This window comes from Polypterus senegalus, chromosome 6, assembly GCF_016835505.1.
Source record: "Polypterus senegalus isolate Bchr_013 chromosome 6, ASM1683550v1, whole genome shotgun sequence".
NCBI lineage: Eukaryota > Metazoa > Chordata > Cladistia > Polypteriformes > Polypteridae > Polypterus > Polypterus senegalus.
In genome coordinates this window covers 192,124,979-192,145,787 of record NC_053159.1, presented here as the reverse complement: position 1 = coordinate 192,145,787, position 20,809 = coordinate 192,124,979, and the positions used below count along the sequence as shown (strand labels likewise).

Genomic DNA, 20,809 nt, shown 5'->3' with positions numbered 1-20,809 from the left:
TTGTTCTAAAACAGACTTTACAGTTTCTTGTTATCACACCATTGTGTTTTAGTTGAAGGCTCCACCCCACTCATGAATATTGATAAGTTACCTTAGGGTGGCAAAACACATAAAAATATTCATGACTCTTTGCAGCGTAATGTCACCTTATCCACTAGGCTAGTGTGTCCCAACCTCGGTCCGGGGAGCACACTGTGGCTGCAGGTTTTTGTTCCAACCAGCTTCTGTTTTTAATTGGATTCCCAGGCTAACTAAGTGATGTGTTATTTCTCAAGTTCTGTGTTTTGGGAACAATATAGAAATTTGCATGTTCTCCCCGTGTCTGCGTGGGTTTCCTCCCACAGTCCAAAGACATGCAGGTTAGGTGGATTGGCGATTCTAAATTGTCCTCAGTGTGTGCTTGGTGTGTGTGTCCTGCGGTGGGTTGGCGCTCTGTCCGGGATTGGTTTCTGCCTTGCACCCTGTGTTGGCTGGGATTGGCTCCAGCAGACCCCCCGTGACCCTGTGATCGGATTCAATGGGTTGGAAAATGGATATATATATATATATATAATATCTCTATCTATCTGTATATATAATTTTTTTTTCGCATTTGAAACGGTAATTACGTATGACCACAGAACATATTATAATACAGGAACTAATCACTTCGGTTGTGGACGCCATTTTTATATCATCTTTACGAAATGTTATTATTTGTGTTAAGAGTTATTTTACTGATATTGAAAAGAAATAAATACAAACACGCTGATCTATCCCATAGAAGTGAACCCCGCGTCGCCCTCGCCAGGCGCATTCTGACAGAGAAGTTTTATTTATTCGTCCACGTGACTGTCGCGGAAACTGCCACATTGTAACTTTTTTTTAATTGCCAGTACTTGATAGTAGAAGAGATTAGGAAAACAGCTTTGCGTCTTTCTACTTTTTAACTGCGCGTGGACGCTGAAAGGCATGGAATGTCGGGCTCCTCCACTGGGTCGAGAGCTTCGTAGTTTCGGGCAGCGTCCTCTCTTCTCGCACTGTTTGTGACACATGGAGTGCCCCGTCGGCTCCTGGGAGAGTGGAAATCTTTGTGAATGAGTGTAATCGGCGCCATCGAAGCAAAACTCTCTTTGTAAATTGTGCTGCACGACTACTTACTGTCCCTTAAGGTGAGTTCAGGTCACTAAAACCCTGTGACATTCAAGGTTGCTTTTGTGACGAATTCTTTTAACAACATGTAGGGTTTACATCTAAGAAGATGTACCGATCACTTCATGTAAAGTATTGGATTTGGGAATTGTTTGGACCTTCTGCCCGTTAAGCACGGAAGGGCAGCGTCCACATTTCTCAGAATAATTTTTCTTTTAAATCACAGGCACGTAGTGCAACATTGTCAGGTAGAAGTTTAGAGGATCACATAGAAACTGTAATATCTATACTACAGCGGTCGTATAGCGCCTTTCACAAGGGATCTGCTAAAGAGAGACGATCCAAATACATTTAAGCTGCTGTTAGTACTACTTACTTGCTGTTGTGTTATAGCGCCTTTAAAATGTACTTTACCCTAAAGCACTCCAATACTGCTCAGTGTATCTTTACTTCTTAAATGTTAATGTTTTACTGTTTAATAATTTATATACTATAATTTATTTTTTTCCCTTGCACTCAAGAGAGCAAAGCCACTGGGTAATCAGTTTGTGTGTGTGTGTATATATATATATATATATATATATATATATATATATGTGTATGCATATATATATATACATACATACATACATACATACATACATACATACATAATATACACTCACCTAAAGGATTATTAGGAACACCTGTTCAATTTCTCATTAATGCAATTATCTAATCAACCAATCACATGGCAGTTGCGTCAATGCATTTAGCGGTGTGGTCCTGGTCAAGACAATCTCCTGAACTCCAAACTGAATGTCAGAATGGCAAAGAAAGGGGATTTAAGCAATTTGGAGCGTGGCATGGTTGTTGGTGCCAGACGGGCCGGTCTGAGTATTTTACAATCTGCTTAGTTACTGGGATTTTCACGCACAACCATTTCTAGGGTTTACAAAGAATGGTGTGAAAAGGGAAAAACATCCAGTATGCGGCAGTCCTGTGGGCGAAAATGCCTTGTTGATGCCAGAGGTCAGAGGAGAATGGGCCGACTGATTCAAGCTGATAGAAGAGCAACTTTGACTGAAATAACCACTCGTTACAACCGAGGTACGCAGCAAAGCATTTGTGAAGCCACAACACGCACAACCTTGAGGCGGATGGGCTACAACAGCAGAAGACCCCACCGGGTACCACTCATCTCACTACAATTTGCACGAGCTCACCAAAATTGGACAGTTGAAGACTGGAAAAATGTTGCTTGGTCTGATGAGTCTCGATTTCAGTTGAGTCAGAATTTGTCGTAAACAGAATGAGAACATGGATCCATCATGCCTTGTTACCACTGTGCAGGCTGGTGGTGGTGGTGTAATGGTGTGGGGGATGTTTTCTTGGCACACTTTAGGCCCCTTAGTGCCAATTGGGCATCGTTTAAATGCCACGGGCTACCTGAGCATTGTTTCTGACCATGTCCATCCCTTCATGACCACCATGTACCCATCCTCTGATGGCTACTTCCAGCAGGATAATGCACCATGTCACAAAGCTCGAATCATTTCAGATTGGTTTCTTGAACATGCCAATGAGTTCACTGGACTAAAATGGCCCCCACAGTCACCAGATCTCAACCCAATAGAGCATCTTTGGGATGTGGTGGAACGGGAGCTTCGTGCCCTGGATGTGCATCCCACAAATCTCCATCAACTGCAAGATGCTATCCTATCAATATGGGCCAACATTTGTAAAGAATGCTTTCAGCACCTTGTTGAATCAATGCCACGTAGAATTAAGGCAGTTCTGAAGGCTTAAAGGGGTCAAACAGCGTATTAGTATGGCGTTCCTAATAATCCTTTAGGTGAGTATATATATATATATATATATATATATACACACACACACACATACACTAGCTGTGAGAGAGAGAGAGAGAGATGATGGTCATAGCAGAATAAACATACAGAAACATATTGTCTGCCAATTTATGGAGAAATGTGTCCAAACTAATTGGGAAGAACTTCATTATGGTGCAAGATAACGATTCAAAACATAGTAGTTCTCTCGTGAAAAGCGGACAGATATACAGATGTTGGATTATATCAATATCTGTATATCTATATATAACCAAATTAAAAATAAATTGATATATACAGGATGGGTAAATGACAAGAGCTTGGTAATCTATGGACCCCTGTGTCTCGTTGCTGCTTGGCACACTGACAAACTCTAAACAGATAATCGCCAAATGCACACAGACAGAAAAGACAGGAGTGTCTCAGGTGTGTAGAATTTATTATTAAAGGTAAACCTCTTAGCTAGACAATAAAGGAATCTTCAGTATTGGACACCCAGCGAGTCATGACAGGACAATGGAGCTGAACGATTTCAGAGTCCCCCCTGGCAGAGTGTGCTTGTTGGGATGTTCAATGAGAACCAGAGTCCGGATTTTACTTTATGTTTAGTGATGGCCTCCCTTCTTTGGTGGGAACATAACGTACTCCACGCCAAGGGCCACGACAAATGCAGCAAAGCCCCACTTGAAGCCTCTCAGGAACACATCCTTAAATGTTACTGGGGTAGAAAAGGCACCCATGTACCGCCAAGCCTCATTCCTGTAAAAACAAAAAGAACACGTGATGAACCAATAAATGTAACCAGCGTCTCGCCACACTCATATAAGTCTGGTGGTCTGGTCAATCTAAAGCTGAAGTGAACAAATTATCAAAACCTACTGTCTTACTTAAGGTGGCCCTGTCCTCCCTGTCAGACTCTTCATTATGTAGACCTGAACCGAGTGTCTCATATCCCCACCACAGTCCTTGTGTGTTTCAACTGAGCAGCTGGTCACCAACATCCAACACACATGAATAAAAGTGTAAACCTCTCCCGTTAGTTTTGGTGCTCGATCTTGTCACCGGAGGTCACAGATATGAGAAAAGGGGACGTATTCAGCCAAAGTAGCAGTCAACTCTGATGGGGACCACAAGTGGAGATGCACATTGTAACTTCATCGCTTTGAATGGCTGGCAAGTTTACACATCTGGGGGCTACAATGGAGATTTGAGACCCTAAGAGTAAGAACTGGGTCACCCTAGGACCCTTCCACGATAAAACACTGCCTCACAGAAATCAATTTGATGGACTTCACAATGTATTTTATTCCATCCTACAGAGTTATGGAGGGAAGTTCAAACTTAACAAGCCACACATATGGCCGACTTCACTGAAAATCAGATCAAGGCGCTGTGTTGAAAGAAGGACCCACTACTGTGCAAATAGTCTTATTACACATCGGTGGGATTTGTGCGTGTACCTTGGCCAGTGTTAAGTGTTTAAAGTCAGATCTTCAAATCTCACACCAATTTTTAGTTTTTAAAAACACACTCTACAAGGGGTTAATAAGGAGATGAATCTGCAATGGAAAAAAAAGACAAATACGGCGTCTATAAGACTTACACACAGGGCCGTCTTAACAGCATTATAGGCCCTCGGGAAAAGCAGTGCACTGGGGCCCCTACCTACACAACCACTCACAGGAATAAAAACGTAGATGGTCCATCAAATTAAACATATTTATTGTATTGCTACTTCTGTCAAAATCAGTGTTTAAACATTAAAAAAGCATGCCGTACAGATAGAACATGAGCCTTGAAAAACACAAAAATGTCAACATATAAATGATACTCAATTGGTAAACCAAACAGATGGAGATGGCACAGTATTGAATGACTATGAATTATTCATTATTAATCAAGTGTTCAATTTGCAGAATTGAGTTGGAGTGATGTTAATATTTACGCTTTTACATTACGCAGTGCGTCAGATCAGTACACATACAGGCACGTGAGGGCTGCAGAGGTGACTGTGATACTAAATCAGAGGCGAATGCCAATGTCCACTTGTAACACAATAACAAATATTTATAGTTTAGTATAATCTAGTATTTATTTATTGACAGCAAGTCACAACATACATAGATTAGCATGGGCCCCCTGGCAACTGCCCAGCATGCCCGTGTGTTAAGACGGCCCAGCTAATACAGCACCCTCCATAAGTGTTGTTAACAGTAAGGCCAATAACTTTTTGTTTTTGCTGTGCACTGAAGACATTTGTGTGTGAGATCAAAAGATGAAGAGGAGAGTAGAGATCCAAGTGGCAGCTTTTATTCTCTGGTATTTACATCTCGAGATGTTACACCACTTAGAACAGAGCACATCTTGTATTTAACCACCCAGATTTTCAAGGGAGCAAAAAAGTATTGAAACTGAACATTTTCAACAAAATGAAAGTCAAAAATACTTCATATTTGGTTGTGTATCCCTTGTGCACAATAACTGCACCAAGCCCACGACCCACAGACTCCACCAGATTTCTTGTTTCTTCATTGGCTTTGCCCTTCCAGGCTTTTACTACAGCATTGTTAAGTTGTTATCCATTTCTTCCAGTTGGGTTCAGATCTAGGGAATAAGCTGGCCAGTCCAAAACCTTCCATTTTCTCTCCCCTGATGAACTCCTTTGTTGAGGTGGCAATGCGTTTTGGATCGTTATCTTGCAGCATAATGAAGTTCTTCCCAAGTAGTTTGGACACAATGCTCCAGAAATTGGCAGACAATACGTTTCTGTAGACTTTTGAGTTCATTCTGCTACGACCATCATCTCTCTCTCTCATCTCTGTATATCTATGTCAGTCCGCTTTTCACAAGAGAACTACTTAACAGATTTAGATCGTAATAACATTCCGGTTGTTTTTGCGACTTTTCTCATTTCGCTACATATCATAGTTCGCTTGCGGTACCGATTTATATGCACAAATCTCAGAGACAGGAGGCGGGGCCTCATGGCATACCTTACCTCTGCTTAGCTAGCGAACAAGAGAACAACTTAGCGGGTTTAGATCAAGTTTTTTTTTTGTAATTTCCTTGAACATTCCAGTTGATTTCATGACTTCTGTGATTGCACTAAGAATCAGAGTTCACTTGCAGTAGCGATATATTTGCGCTAATCTGAGACAGACGCTGTAAACCGAGGGGAGTGGGAAGTGTGACATCTGGAGTAGGGAGCCAGGCAGGGCTCTCCTCGCTGTCCTGTTTCACTACTACATGGGCGGAGCTGCAGGGGACGATTAGTCATCAATAAAAATGATTGAGATTCTTTCAGTAGCAGCCATGCAAATCCAAGCCATGACACAAACCTCCACCATTCTTTGCAGTTGAGTTTATATGTTTACCAAAGTGATGGAAAAGCCAAAGTATGGAGAAAGAGGGGACCTACTCACGATTGTAGACATTGATCTTTGTCTCATTGGTACATAAAACTGTTGTGGCCTTCATCCATCCATTCTCTTCCGCTTATCCGGGGTCGGGTCGCTTGGGCAGCAGCCACTTCTTCCAGCTCTTCCAGGAAAATCCCAAGGCGTTCCCAGGCCAGCCGGGAGACATAGTCCCTCCAGTGTGTCCTGGGTCTTCCCTGGGGCCTCCTCCCGGTTGGACGTGCCCGGAACACCTCACCAGGAAGTCGTCCAGGAGGCATCCTGATCAGATGCCTGAGCCACCTCATGTGACTCCTCTCGATGCGGAGGAGCAGCGGCTCTACTCTGAGCTTCTCACCCTATCTTTAAGGGAAAGCCCAGACACCCTGCGGAGGAAACTCATTTCAGCCGCTTGTATTCATGATCTCGTTCTTTCGGTCACTACCCATAGCTCATGACCATAGGTGAGGGTAGGAGCGTAGATCGACTGGTAAATTGAGAGCTTTGCCTTACGGCTCAGCTCCTTTTTCACCACAACAGACCGATGCAGAGCCCACATCACTGTGGACGCCGCACCGATCCGCCTGTCGATCTCACGCTCCATTCTTCCCTCACTCGTGAACAAGACCCCGAGATACTTGAACTCCTCCACTTGGGGCAGGATCTCGCCCCCAACCCTGAGAGGGCACTCCACCCTTTTCCGGCTGAGGACCATGGTCTCGGATTTTTGAGGTGCTGATTCTCATCCCAGCCGCTTCACACTCAGCTGCGAACCGATCCAGAGAGCTGAAGATCACGGCCTGATGAAGCAAACAGGACAACATCATCTGCAAAAGCAGTGACCCAATCCTGAGTCCACCAAACCGGACCCCTTCAACACCCTGGCTGCGCCTAGAAATTCTGTCCATAAAAGTTATGAACACAATCGGTGACAAAGGGCAGCCCTGGCGGAGTCCAACTCTCACTGGAAACGGGCTCGACGCCGGTTGTACAGGGACTGATCAGATGTTATCAGGGGGTCTGGTACCCCATACTCTCGAGGCACCACCCACAGGCTTCCCCAAGGGATACGGTTGAACGCCTTTTCCAAGTCCACAAAACACATGTAGACTGGTTGGGCAAACTCCCATGCACCCTCCAGGATTCTGCTAAGGGTGAAGAGCTGGTCCACTGTTCCGCGACCAGGACGAAAACCACACTGTTCCTCCTGAATCCAGGTTCACTATCCGGGACCCTCCTCTCCAGAACCCCGAATAGACTTTTCCAGGAGGCTGAGGAGTGTGATCCCTCTATAGTTGGAACACACCCTCTGGTCCCCTTTTAAAGAGGGGACCACCACCCCGGTCTGCCAATCCAGAGGCACTGTCCCCGATGTCCATGCGATGTTGCAGAGATGTGTCAACCAAGACAGTCCTACAACATCCAGAGCCTTAAGGAACTCCGGGCATATCTCATCCACCCCCGGGGCCCTGCCACCAAGGAGTTTTTTTAACCACCTTGGTGACCTCAGTCCCAGAGATGGGAGAGCCCACCTCAGAGTCTCCAGGCTCTGCTTCCTCATTGGAAGGCATGTTAGTGGGATTGAGGTCTTTGAAGTACTCCCCCCACCAACCCACAACGTCCCGAGTCAAGGTCAGCAGCACACCCCCACCATATACGGTGTTGACACTGCACTGCTTCCCCTCCTGAGACGCGGATGGTGGACCAGAATCTCCTGAAGCCGTCCAAAGTCGCTCTCCATGGCCTCCCCAGACTCCTCCCATGCCCGAGTTTTCGCCTCAGCAACCACCGAAGCTGCATTCTGCTTGGCCTGCCGGTACCTATCAGCTGCCTCCAGAGACCCACAGGACAAAAAAGTCCTATAGGACTCCTTCTTCAGCTTGACGGCATCCCTCACGCCGTGTCCACCAACGGGTTCGGGTATTGCCGCCATGACAGGCACCGACCACCTTACGGCTGCAGCTGCGGTCAGCCGCCTCAACAATAGAGGCACGGAACATGGCCCATTCGGACTCGATGTACCCCACCTCCCTCGGGATGTGGTCGAAGTTCTGCCAGAGGTGGGAGTTGAAGGTACTTCTGACAGGGGACTCTGCCAGCTGTTCCCAGCAGACACTCACAACACATTTGGGCCTACCAGGCCTGACCGGCATCTTCCCCACCATCGGCCAACTCACCACCAGGTGGTGATCAGTTGACAGCTCCGCCCCTCTCTTCACCCGAGTGTCCAAGACATATGGCCTCAAGTCCGACGACATGACCACAAAGTCGATCATCGACCTGAGGCCTAGGGTGTCCTGGTGCCAAGTGTACATATGAACACCCCTATGCTTGAACATGGTGTTCGTTATGGACAATCCGTGACGAGCACAGAAGTCCAACAACAAAACACCACTCGGGTTCAGATCGGGGGGGCCATTCCTCCCAATCACGCCCTTCCAGGTCTCACTGTCATTGCCCACGTGATCATTGAAGTCTACCAGCAAAACGAGGGAGTCTCCAGAAGGTATGCCCTCTAGCACCCCCTCCAGAGACTCCAAAAAAGGTGGATACTCCAAACTGCTGAAGACGGAGGGAGGCCACCCTCTCGTCCACCGGGGTAAACCCCAATGCACAGGCTCCAAGTCGGGGGGCAATAAGTATACCCACACCTCTGTGCCTCTCACCGGGGGCAACTCCAGAGTGGTAAAGAGTCCAGCCCCCTCAAGGAGATTGGTTCTAGAGTCCAAGCTGTGCATCGAGGTGAGTCCGACTATATCTAGCTGGAACCTCTCGACCTTGCGCACTAGCTCAGGCTCCATCCCCTTCAGAGAGGTAACATTCCACGTACCAAGAGCCAGTTTCTGTAGCCGAGGATCAGACCGCCAAGGTCCCCGCCTTCGGCCACCACCCAACTCACACTGCACCCGGCCTCCTTGGCCCCTCCCATAGGTGGAGCCCATGGGAAGGGGGACCCACGTTACCTCTTTGGGCTGTGCCCAGCCAAGCCCCATGGGTGCAGGCCTGGCCACCAGGCGCTCGCCATTGAGCCCCACCTCCAGGCCTGGCTCCAGAGGGGCCCCGGTGACCCACGTCCGGGCAAGGGAAAACGTCATCCAAAGTTTTCCCTCATCATTGGAGGTTTGTTGAACTGCTCTTTGTCTCATCCCTCACCCTCGCCTTGGGTGGCACTACCAGGGGCATAAAGCCCCAGACAACAGAGCTCCTAGAATCATTGGGACACACACACCCCTCCACCACGACAAGGTGACGGTTCAAGGAGGGGCTGTTGTGGCCTATCTGTACTTTTTCTTTTTGCATATTCCAATCTGATTTTTACTGCTGATAAGTGGTTTGCATCTTGCACTATGGCCTTTATATTGTTGTTGTCCAAGCATCCTTCAAACAGTTGACTGCGATATTTCCACCCCTGCTCTTGGAAGGTTGTTCATGATATTACAAACTGCTGATTTGGGGCTTTTCTTTACTGCTCTCACCATTTGTCTGTTGTCAGCTGCTGTTGTTTTCTTGGGATGGCCGGTTCGATGCCTGTTACACGAGATGTATCGACCTGCACAGCCATAGCACCATACGTCATTACAGGTCTACACCGGCAGTTTCAGGCCGGAAGTGACATCCCCGCACATCTAGACTAGCAGTTTGGTAATAAACGTTTACGGGTCGTCACAAATCAAATTGATTGACACGCTAACGAAACCAAACCCTAACCTTAGCCAATTATCCTACATGCTAACCATACTAACCCCTAACCTATAACTGCTGGCGCAGACCTGTGGTGATGTATGGTGCTCTAGCTCTGCAGTTGGATACTCTTGTATTGCTCAGTACACCCGTGGTTTCCTTTGTTTTTACTGACATTCCAAATTGTACTGTTGGCTATGCCCAATGTTTTTGAAATACTTCCTCCTTTTCTCCATTTCAGAATGGCATGGTCTGGTCTTCACGTTGGTCTACTGTTTTTAACGATAAACGCAGTCTTCACAGGTGAAAGCCAAAGCTTAAACTGAGAGGTGATATCCAGGGCTACATAAATTAAATAATCAATCCTATACAACACACCTGGGGAACAAGAAACACCCGTCACTTGTCATGTGCCAATACTTTTGCGCTCTTGATAAACTAGGTGGTTTGATACAAGATATGCTCTGTTCTATGTGGTTTAACACACTGAGATGTAAATATCAGGGAATAAAAGTCAAAACTTGGATCTCTCTTCTCATCTTCACCTTTTGATCTCACACACAAATGTGAACAACAAAAACAAATTCATTGGCCTTGGTGTTCCAGTACTTTTGGAGGGGACTGTAGCTCTAATGTGAATTGTAGGGCGTATGACATCAACTCTGAAGAAAGATATTAGGTAAGCTAAACGGCAGTTGGAGAGAAATTATGTAAGTAAGACGAAAGACAAACCAAAGAGATTCTTTCAATATTTTAGAAGTTAAAGATCGGTCAATGAGGAATAGTAAAGGGGAATTAAAAAATACAGACCGTGAAATATCAGATGCCCTAAACTTGCGTCTTTCTTAAGCTTGCACATGTGAGGAAGTTGAAAACCTCCAGCAGTAACACTTACTACTAAGGACACATGATAAGAGAACCACGGCAAAGCTCAATTTTAAATAAATAATCGAGTCCCAGAGCATGCAGGCTCCAAACGGGTGCACGTGCCAAGTCCAGGGTTGACTGGAGTGCTTGGCTGATCACCCATTCACGTGTAAATGAGAGTGGGTCAGTCAGGTGCCCCATTCACAGGACAGCAGCACCTGCAGCCACTCAGAGTAAGAAAAGGAGAAGAGAAAGAGAGAACCAAAGACATTGGAGGGGTTCAGAGGGGAGTCCTATGGACACCAACAGACTGGCAGTAGAACCCTGAACCCAGGATTTAGTGGGTGACAGATTTTAAGAAGAGGCTTTGGGGCTCATGACTTTGTTAACTTTTGTATTTCCATTAAAATGAGGTTTTTATTGCTTGTTTTTAGCTTCACATTGAAACTTTGATTGTACGGATTTACTTGTTTAATGAAGAAGGTCTTTTGCACTGTACTTTGGACACTGTTTGGTTTAAATAAAAGGACTTCTACACATTTGCACCAACCCCTCCCTTGCTTGGTGCATCTCGGCTTATGACTATCGACTGTCCCGGGATCAAGAGGCTCCTGGATGTAACCAGGCAGTGTGGAGCCAAACCTGGGCCGTCTGAGGAGGTACTGAGTGATTTGGAGACTGTAAAGGGAGAAGAGCTGTTGAGATTAAACAGACTGAAATCGCAGACGTCACCAGGACCATAAAAGATTTATCATGGAGTGCATAAAGAGGTTAGTGAGAACATATATAAATGCTTAACCTGCAGGTTTATCTAGCTATTTATGCATTTATTCATTTAATGATCTTAAGTAAAAAGACAAATTTCCTCCTGGGGACAAGTAAAGTGCTATCTGTCTACACCTGCCTACTGGAGACAGAATTTGAGAAAACCCTACAAATCACCACAAACTGCTCCCAGAGATGGCTTATGGCACCTACCGAGCCCAAGGATCCCTCAGGCCTCTCCTGGCCAGCCGTTCCTGCGTGAACTCCAGAGGCGTCCCTTCAATTTTCCACTGCTTGTAGTCTGGGAGCACCATCTTCCCATGACCATGTCCATGGTCGTGACCCATCCTGGAATTTCAGTGTTCTCAGAATCCGACTGTCTGCAAAGCTGGCCTGTAAAAGAAAGACAACTCTTCACAAATCTGACTCAGACTGGACATTATGCCATGAAAGTAAGTGATCTCACATTGTCTTCTCCAATTTGCTAGGGTCTCATTTTCGAAACCATCACATACCGACCCCGGCCATCAAATTAGTCCATTTAAATTAGCGTACCCCCTCATAAGTAACACTGTCACTTTTGCCCCCTTGATGACCCAGAGACATTCGTGCATATGTGTCAGTCTTCTCCTCCTCATCCTCCGTTTTTCTGATCTCTCATTACTCCGATTCCCACCAGTTCCTATTCCCCCCTTTATGCTCCAAGATCCTTCAGGCCTCACTCTCTCCATACACCAGTGTAAATTCATATGTTTGGGTACAGCAGTTGCTGAATTTGCCTCTTGATGAAGGACCTCTGACTTGATCACACTGAAAAACTGATGGACCACCTTTCGTAATCTGACTATTCTGGGGCCATCTGCATTGCAAATTATTGGAGCATTCAGGGTCTCCGTTCATCACCACGATTCTGCCGATCCCAACCTAAATCTTTTATGAGCAGACACTTGAGATGCAGTTACTCCATTGGTCAGATGCGGTTGTGTGGTCAGTTGGCATACCGGTGGCTCCTGGTGGTGTGGCGCAGGATACGGGACAGGATGTGTGGGGCGGAGGGGCACCATTTGGCTTTTTTTTTTTCCACATGTTGATTGCCTTGCTTTGACATTTTATTAATAAATTCAAAATGAAATATGATTAGGCATGTGGGAATATTGCAACGAGCAGGCAGTGCATGGCAGATGATCACAGGAGTGGTCTGGGACTGATGGATCACAACAATGGCTATGGCTGCTATGATGTGTGGTGCACAAAAGTGGGCTTTGAAAGAACAATAGGTAAGAAAGCTGGGGAGCCAAAGGGAGTTAACCACGCACGCAGGCAGAAGGCGTAATAAAGAAAACACACAGGAGGTGACTGTTAAGAAGGTGGTAAGGGCTGTGCCTGTTGAAATTTAAGAAATTTACATAATGTTAAAGAAGTTGGAAATGCGCAAATGTTTAAACAGCAACCTGAATGTATTAATGTCAAATTACAGCAGCTAAAAATTCCATCCATCCATTTTCCACCTCTTATCTAAACCCGGGTCACGGGGGCAGCAGTCCTAGCAGTGAGGCCCAGACGTGCTTTTCTCCAGCCACACTTACCAACTCATATTATGAGATCCCAAGGCGTTCCAAAGCCATCTGGCGGGATATAATCATCCCAGCGAGCCGTGGGTCTTCCCTGGGGTCTCCCCTCAGCTGGTTGTGCCCGTAAAACTTCCACAGAGAGGCGTGAAGGAGACATCCGTGTCAGATGCCCAAACCACCTCAACTGGCTCCTCTCGATGCGTGTGGTCAGCGGCTCTACTCTGAGCCTCTCTCGGATGTCGGGTGACACAATGTGGGCTATAAAGCAGCTGATCACTGATTCTGCCCGTTTCCGTTTTGTTGTTTAGTCATTACAATTCAACATGCGAAAAAAGGAAAAGTTAAAAAGGAATCTGAATGGAGGACGGTGTGAACTTTACTAGATAAGGCCGATTTACATTTAGTTAACACGTTCACACGGGTGCTCAATTCCCAAAGAGCAAACACCAAGAAATAGCTGGCACATGTAAGGAAGGGCTACCTTACTGATCATTCTTTCAGTGAGGAATACTACATACTCTGAAATGGAGGGACTAGCGTGGGATTGGTAATACAATTTTGACTTTCAGGATCAACACCAGCTTCCAGACCTCAGTACCAGTACTAAAATCGTTCTGAAGCAAATGACGAGCATCTCCAAAACCCACGGTCTTACTCGAGCCTCCGTGAAGCACCACACAATTGCTCACCACTTCCCTCTTGAAACCACAAAGTCCCAATCACATTGAAGGAAAGGGAGGTGGTGGTCGGTCACCCGTGAAGTCCCAGTACAGTCAAATGAAGTCCTGATCACGTCAAAGCGACAGGGTGGTGGTGGTGCAGGTGGGAGGGGGAAACAGATGGGAGTTCGTTGAGGGAGGGGCTTTCTGCTGTGAATTCCCGTTTAGGTCAAAGCGTGTCCTTTCGTTTTGTGAACTCCGATAGCGACTGTCAAGGATGGGGGAGAGAGATCTGCTGTGGGGATTGAGAAGAAATCTGTGTCACAAGCCGTCTACTAAAGAAGATGGCCTGCTAGTAGTTCAGGACCGACCAGAACTGAGGGGGTAATAAGAGAGGCTCAAGACAGGCAGAAGTATTTAAAAAAAGTAAAAAATAAAAAATCTGCTGATGTAAATGTTTGCACAAAAAAAAAAAAAGTCCAGAGACAAAACAATTCTAATTATGAAACCGCAGAGAAGAAAACCAAAGTGTAAAACAACACAGAGGCTCTGACCCTGATGTATACGCCGTCACTTTTGGTTCAGGTAAGGGTATCAGAGTCCCGTTTTGCTTAATTTTAACGGTGATGTTTCAGCCCCTGTCATAAATTCAAATCCTCAAAAAATCTTCTGGAGTCGTTTTTGGTTCTCTGGAGCCTCAAGCCGCTCCTCAACATCAACCAACTGCTCAGCCACCTTGCACACTCTAACCCTTCTTCTCAAATTTCTCCAATCGATCGGTCGTCCCAACCTTTTCCCCTCTTGAGGCCACAACTGTACTTATAGAGGCGTCTCGATTCCCTGGTCAGCTTGCCTACACGCAGAGAGATACCATTTTGGGCCTGCCGGGGGAATCACACACCTCGAACAAAAATCTAAATATCCAACACTAAATCAGGGCTGTGTATTGGCAAGAATTTTGCTATACGATATGTATCATAATACAGGGGTTACGAGTCAATATATTGCGTGTGGCCGGGATGCAGCGCCATGGGATGCACACTACGTCCCCTGGAACGCGTGGCGGCAGACCTCCCGAGTTACATCGGGGCCACAAGCGTGGGACTTCAGGGCTCAGACCTGACCCAGAGGAGCTGTATGGGTTCTAACGCAGTCACACCCAGAAGTTCAGCCTAATTAGGTCAATTATCTGGTGGGCTATAAAAGGAGCCTGCGGCCACCACTCCGGGCGCCAGAGTTGGGAGGAGGAGGAGGACGAGTAGAAAAGCTACCTGTGAGGAGTGGAGGAGGAAGAGTGTGTGTTTGGCTGTTTTTTCTTTTGTGTGTATTTTAGGGACTGTGTAGGGCCTGTGGGACACGGGGAAGATGTGCGCCACGACTGAAGAATACAAATAAATGTTTTATTTTCATTTTCACCTGTGCCTCCGTTGTCAGTCTGTGTCGGGTCGGCGCCAACAAAGCACCTTTGCCACATGCGATACATTGCAATACTGCAAGAAAGTTGATATTTTGCAATTTTTTTAAATCTTATTTTAGGAAAAGTATAAAGAACATACCACTATGTGCATAAAAACTGAGTAAAAAAAAAAAAGTTTATTCTTCTATGCAATCCAAACAGTGGGATCTGCAACTGCATTTATCACAGTCCCTATAACTTCAGACATCATAGCAATACCTTTTTGTGCAATCCGAGGAAAGGAATTAACATGATCCTTGTAGCCTGTGGCCGGGACGCCTCCACGCTGGGAGGACCGGGGCAGCAAGTGTGGACGGAGCATTACCTCCCTCGGGACACTAGATGGCAACCCCCCCTGGGTTGTAGCGCTGCCTCAGACTCCCGCAGGGCTTCATGGGAGTTGGAGTTTGACACAGCCCTGTTGGGATCCGCAGGCGCCACCAGGGGGTGCTGCAACTTCCAGTAACAATACTATTACTTCAAGACTTCAAGCCCAGGTGCATTACACAGTATTAAATGAAATAAAACAAGTGCAACTTGGTGATGCCATCTTTACCCAATTAACCATCATTTAGGCAAACTGCATTAATATGGACCCTGCTTCAAGCTAAGCTACATACATAAATAATAAAACTGCAACTTGCATTTATAATGCTATTTGTGGTATGGCCCTAAGGAAACGTATTAGGGCCACGGTGAAGAAAAAAAAAACTATATGTCGAGAAAAAAGCTGACATGTTGACTTTATTCTCGACATTTCCACATTATGCAAGAATTAAAAGATTTGTTGTTTGGTGAAAGTGAAATCCACAAACATTAGTGGTAAAGACGCAAAGTGGCTGGTGCGTAGCGCTGGCAGGGGGGTAGGCGAGTGAAGTCCCCTAGTGTGTGTGTGTGTATATATATATATATATATGTATATACTGTACACATACACACAGTCGGTATAGAACAGAATCCCCCCCACCTTCGAAATATTCCCTTTTTTTTGCGTTACAGCATTAAATGAAAACACACAAACCAATATTTTTTCCAGCTTTAGATAGATAGATAGATAGATAGATAGATAGATAGATAGATAGATAGATAGATACTTACTCAATGCAACCTTTAACATCCAAGTGAAAGAAATCACAGCTACAGTTCAGAAAAATTATAAAAAATAAGAAATACTGAGACTAATAAAGGATCCCCCCCAACTCAATCATGTGTCAGTGCCCCCCATTTCCATTCACCTGTGATCAGTTATAATGAGTGGGATTAGTGAAGCTCTTCCTGGTCCATTCATTCCCTTGCTTGATAGAGCGACTGACAGCCAACAACTGACTATGGGTGGCAGGCCACTTCAGAAGATCTCAGGGACAGAGTTGTGGACGGACAGAAGGCAGGAGACGGAGACCAAAACATCTCAAAGGCTTTATAATCCCAAGGAGCTCAGTAAAGTCCATCATAAAGAAGTGTTTGGTACTACTAGGACCCTCTCTGGATCCTCCGAACTGGATGGAAGAGCAAAGAGGAAACTGGTAAGAGTGGCTACCGAGAGGCCAACCACTGCGAAGGAGTTACAGGAGTTTATGGCAAAGGGTGGTCATTAATGGTGTGCACAAGCGCTCCACCATTGTGGCTTGTTTGGGAGGGTCGCACTTCTCAAGAAAGGCTACATGAAGGCTTGTTTGAACTTTCCCAGAATGCACCTTGAAGACTCTGATGCCAAGTGGAAAAAGGTCTTATGGTCAGACGAGACCAAAATCAAACTATTAGGCCTCAACACCAAACGGTCCACCAATGCAGCTCACCATCCACAACACACCATACCTACAGTAAAGCATGGAGGGGGGCAGCATTCTGTTGTGGGGGGTCTGGGGCTCTCGTTAGGGGAGAAGGAAAAATGGATGGGGCAAAATACCATCAAATTCTGGAGGAAAACCTGCTACCCTCTGCCAGAAAGTTGAAGATGGGCAGAATGTTCACCTTTCAACACGACGACGACCCGAAGCAGACAGCAGAACTGAGCACACGGTGGCTGAAGGAGAAAAAAGTGAATGTCCAGGTGTGGCCAATCAGAGCCCAGACATAAATCACAGTGAAAACTGTGGAAAGATCTGAAGATAGCAGACCACCAACATCACCATCCAATGTGACTGAACTTGAACAGTCAAACTGTTAAGAAGAGTGGGGGCAAATATTGAGTGGGCTCAGTCTAGATGGGCAAAGCTGATAGAGAAGAATCAACAGGCTGGCATTAAAGCAAAAGGTGGGCCAACAAAGTGACCTTAACATGGGGGGGTGATACTTTATGAATCTCACTAGGTTTTGTTTTTGATTTTTTATAATTCTTCTGAAATGTAGCTGTGATTTCTTTCACTTGGATGTTAGAGGTGGCATTGAGTAAGTAAAGCTGGGAAGAAATATTAGTTTATGTGTTTACATTTAAGGGTGTAAAGCAAAAATAAAGGGAATATTTCGAAGGGGGGGGATTCTTTCCTATACCCACTATATAAGATAGACAGATGAGGGCTGTTCAAAAAGTTTCTGCTCTCTTATATTTTTGTTGGAAACAGTGAAGGCAGGAGGAATACTAACTGGGGATTAAAAAGTTGGTACAACGCTTGGAAAATTGCATCGCAAACGAAGGTGACTACGTAGAAAAGTGGTGTAATTTGATTTTTGAAATTCTAAGTAAAAAAAAAAAAGTGTGGAAACATTTTGAACATCCCTCGTATATACATATACCGTATATGCATACAAAGTGCAAGAAATGTTGAAATAAACACTGGAAAAAAAATTGAAGAAAAAAAACAAAAACTATGCTCTGTGATCTTTTATATTGTTGATTAGTTTGCCATTTAAGTTTAATTGCTTTATCAACTGTAATCATGACTGTAAACGTAGGAGTTATTCCATCTTTTCACCTGTGTTTACTTTTATTACCTGTCCTACTACTCCTGCTGAACACACAGGCCCAAGCCTAATGTCACTCGATTATTAAGTTGCTTTCGATAAAAGCATCTGCCAAGCAAATAAATTTAAATGTAAATAAGATGTTATAGGAGGAGACTTCAGTTACAGGTTGGATTTCTCATTTTTTTGCAGTGTGAAATTAAGGTAATTCATCAAAAGGTGTCCCAAATAACACACACACACACACACAGTAACTTCAGTCTTCATTCAGATCCTACACTTTCTTCATATTTTTGTTATGTTGCAGCCTTCTGCTAAAATCTTTTCAGTTTATTTTTTCCTCCTCATCAAACAACACTTGATATCCCAGAATGACAAAGCCGACCAGAATTTCAGGCATTTTTGCAAATTTATAAAAAAAAAACCAAAAAAAAAAACCACTGAAATCGCAGAGTACTTCAAGTATTCAGACCCTTTGCTGTAACCCTTGAAGTTTAGCTCAGATGCATCCCATTCTTGTTAAAGCAACAAATCGAACAGGAGCAAAAATAATGGCTGTAGTGTGACAAAGCGCCGATTGCGAGTGGAATGACACTTAATCCGCCAACCGCTACGCTAATGCAGAGCTCGCCGGTGTGACCGGCAGGCTCCTTGTTTTTGAACGCCGGGTAATTTTTGTCTTCATCGATACCGAATGTTTAAATGAAGACGCAGACCCGGTGACTGAAATGACAGATCCTCGTTCCCAGAGCGCCACAAACCAAACGCTCACGATTTGTTTTTTCATCTTTACGCAACGTAGCGGTTAAACTATGCAAGAGAAAACGTGGAGACCCGTTTAAACACCTGCGACAAACCAGCTTAAGTTTGGGTTCCTGTCACACCACACGTTCAGAAACCCGCGTTTATAAGATTGCGACAGTTCGCCTAACGACCCGACAACAATCTGCAGAATAGTAAATTCTACAACAAGAAGCAGTCGGCGGTCCGATTCAAAACCGAACCGAACCGCACAGCACCACAGCAAGTCCAACGACCGTCCTTACTCACCCCAATCTTCCAGACCGTCTGACCTCTGCGCGCGCGCACTCGCCAACGTCGGCGACTTGACGCACAGTGCGCGGGCCCTTTAAAAGTACGGCAAGCGGGACGGTCTCGCGTTTCGTGTCGGCGATGAAAGCAACAGGCGGGCGACGGCAACGGTTGAAATGATACCTTTAAAGTGGTATATTTTTCAATTGTTATATTTCAATAGGGTTTCTAACGCGTGTGTATATCCACGATTAGAAAACGTATGGATTTAAAATCACACTTGAGGTAAAGAACATCAATAAATGTGAAACTGGTACATTATAGCAAGTAAAATGTCTCACAGGAATAGTCAAGTCAGGTCAAGTGGAGTGGCTTTATTGTCACACCATCCATACACCGTATTGCAGCAGACAGTGGCACGAAATAAAAGCACCATTGCGTAAGAAAATACCTAAATAGAGGACAAGTGCAAGACAAGTAAAGAACTATATCTATACTAATAAAAGGCAAAGCCCTCACTCACTCACTGACTCATCACTAATTCTCCAACTTCCCGTGTAGGTAGAAGGCTGAAATTTGGCAGGTCATTCCTTACAGCTTACTTACAAAAGTTAAGCAGGTTTCATTCTGAAATTCTATGCGTAATGGTCATAACTGAATCCTACTTGCGTACATATATAACTCCATAGCCTGCAGCTCGGTCGCCGTGTGAGGCGGAGTTGCGTCACCCATCACCACGTCTCCCACGTAGTTGGCTGCCTACCCATATAAGGCCGTCCGTCACCAGCAATCCAATAGACACGCTGTCGCTACGAGGCGTTTGTCATGCCTAAGACGAATACGATATTCGTGAGATACAAGTTTAGTGAAAAGACGCAAAGACGCAGGGTATAAACAAGACTTTTGATTACTTTGTAACGGAGTTAAAATTGCTGATGAAGGACTGTGCTTATGCAGACGAAGATGAGATGGTCAGGGATAGACTAGTGTTTGGCGCAAACTCAGCGAAAGTGCGAGAGAAACTTTTAAGTGCCGGGTGTGAGCTAACATTAAATAAAGCCGTGGACATCGGAAGATTGCACGAGATAGCACAAGCACAGCTGAGGACCTTCGATGCATGTACTCCGAGCGGCTCACGTGAACTGACTGTGAACGCAGTACGCAGAGAACAAGCAAAAGCTCCAAAGAGCGCTGAACAAAAAACGCATTACACGATTGAGAAGGCAGCAAAAGAATATGAAGCGAGTGACGATACAAGAATATTCATAAGTGCAGCTACTGCGGAAACAAAGCACACGGTGGAAAAAGTCAATGTCCAGCTAAAGGAAGACAGTGTAAAAAATGTGGTAAACTGAACCAATTCGCTAAAGTTTACAGGACAAGGAAAGGTAAACCCGTGCATGCAGTGTGTGATGTCTCAGATAAAGAGGAAGACGAGCTGCTTATTGAGGCAGTAAGAGAGGAAGAACCGTCTGAATCTGAACAAGCCTTTGTAGACACATCAATAGGAGAGCAAAGTGTA

The 20,809-nt window shown here is 45.2% G+C and overlaps 1 protein-coding gene across 1 annotated transcript; it reads right to left on the bottom strand.

The window, feature by feature from the left end:
* Positions 1–3,380: 3,380 nt before the first annotated feature.
* On the bottom strand, positions 3,381–19,377 carry ndufb3 (NADH:ubiquinone oxidoreductase subunit B3). The gene is made up of 3 exons (XM_039757784.1): positions 19,306–19,377; positions 11,882–12,061; positions 3,381–3,719 (listed from the first exon to the last, which is right to left on the bottom strand). The coding sequence occupies exons 2-3, from the start codon at positions 12,013–12,015 to the stop codon at positions 3,566–3,568; spliced, it is 288 nt and encodes a 95-aa protein (XP_039613718.1). The 5' UTR covers positions 12,016–12,061; positions 19,306–19,377; the 3' UTR covers positions 3,381–3,565.
* Between the last annotated feature and the right edge of the window lie 1,432 nt (positions 19,378–20,809).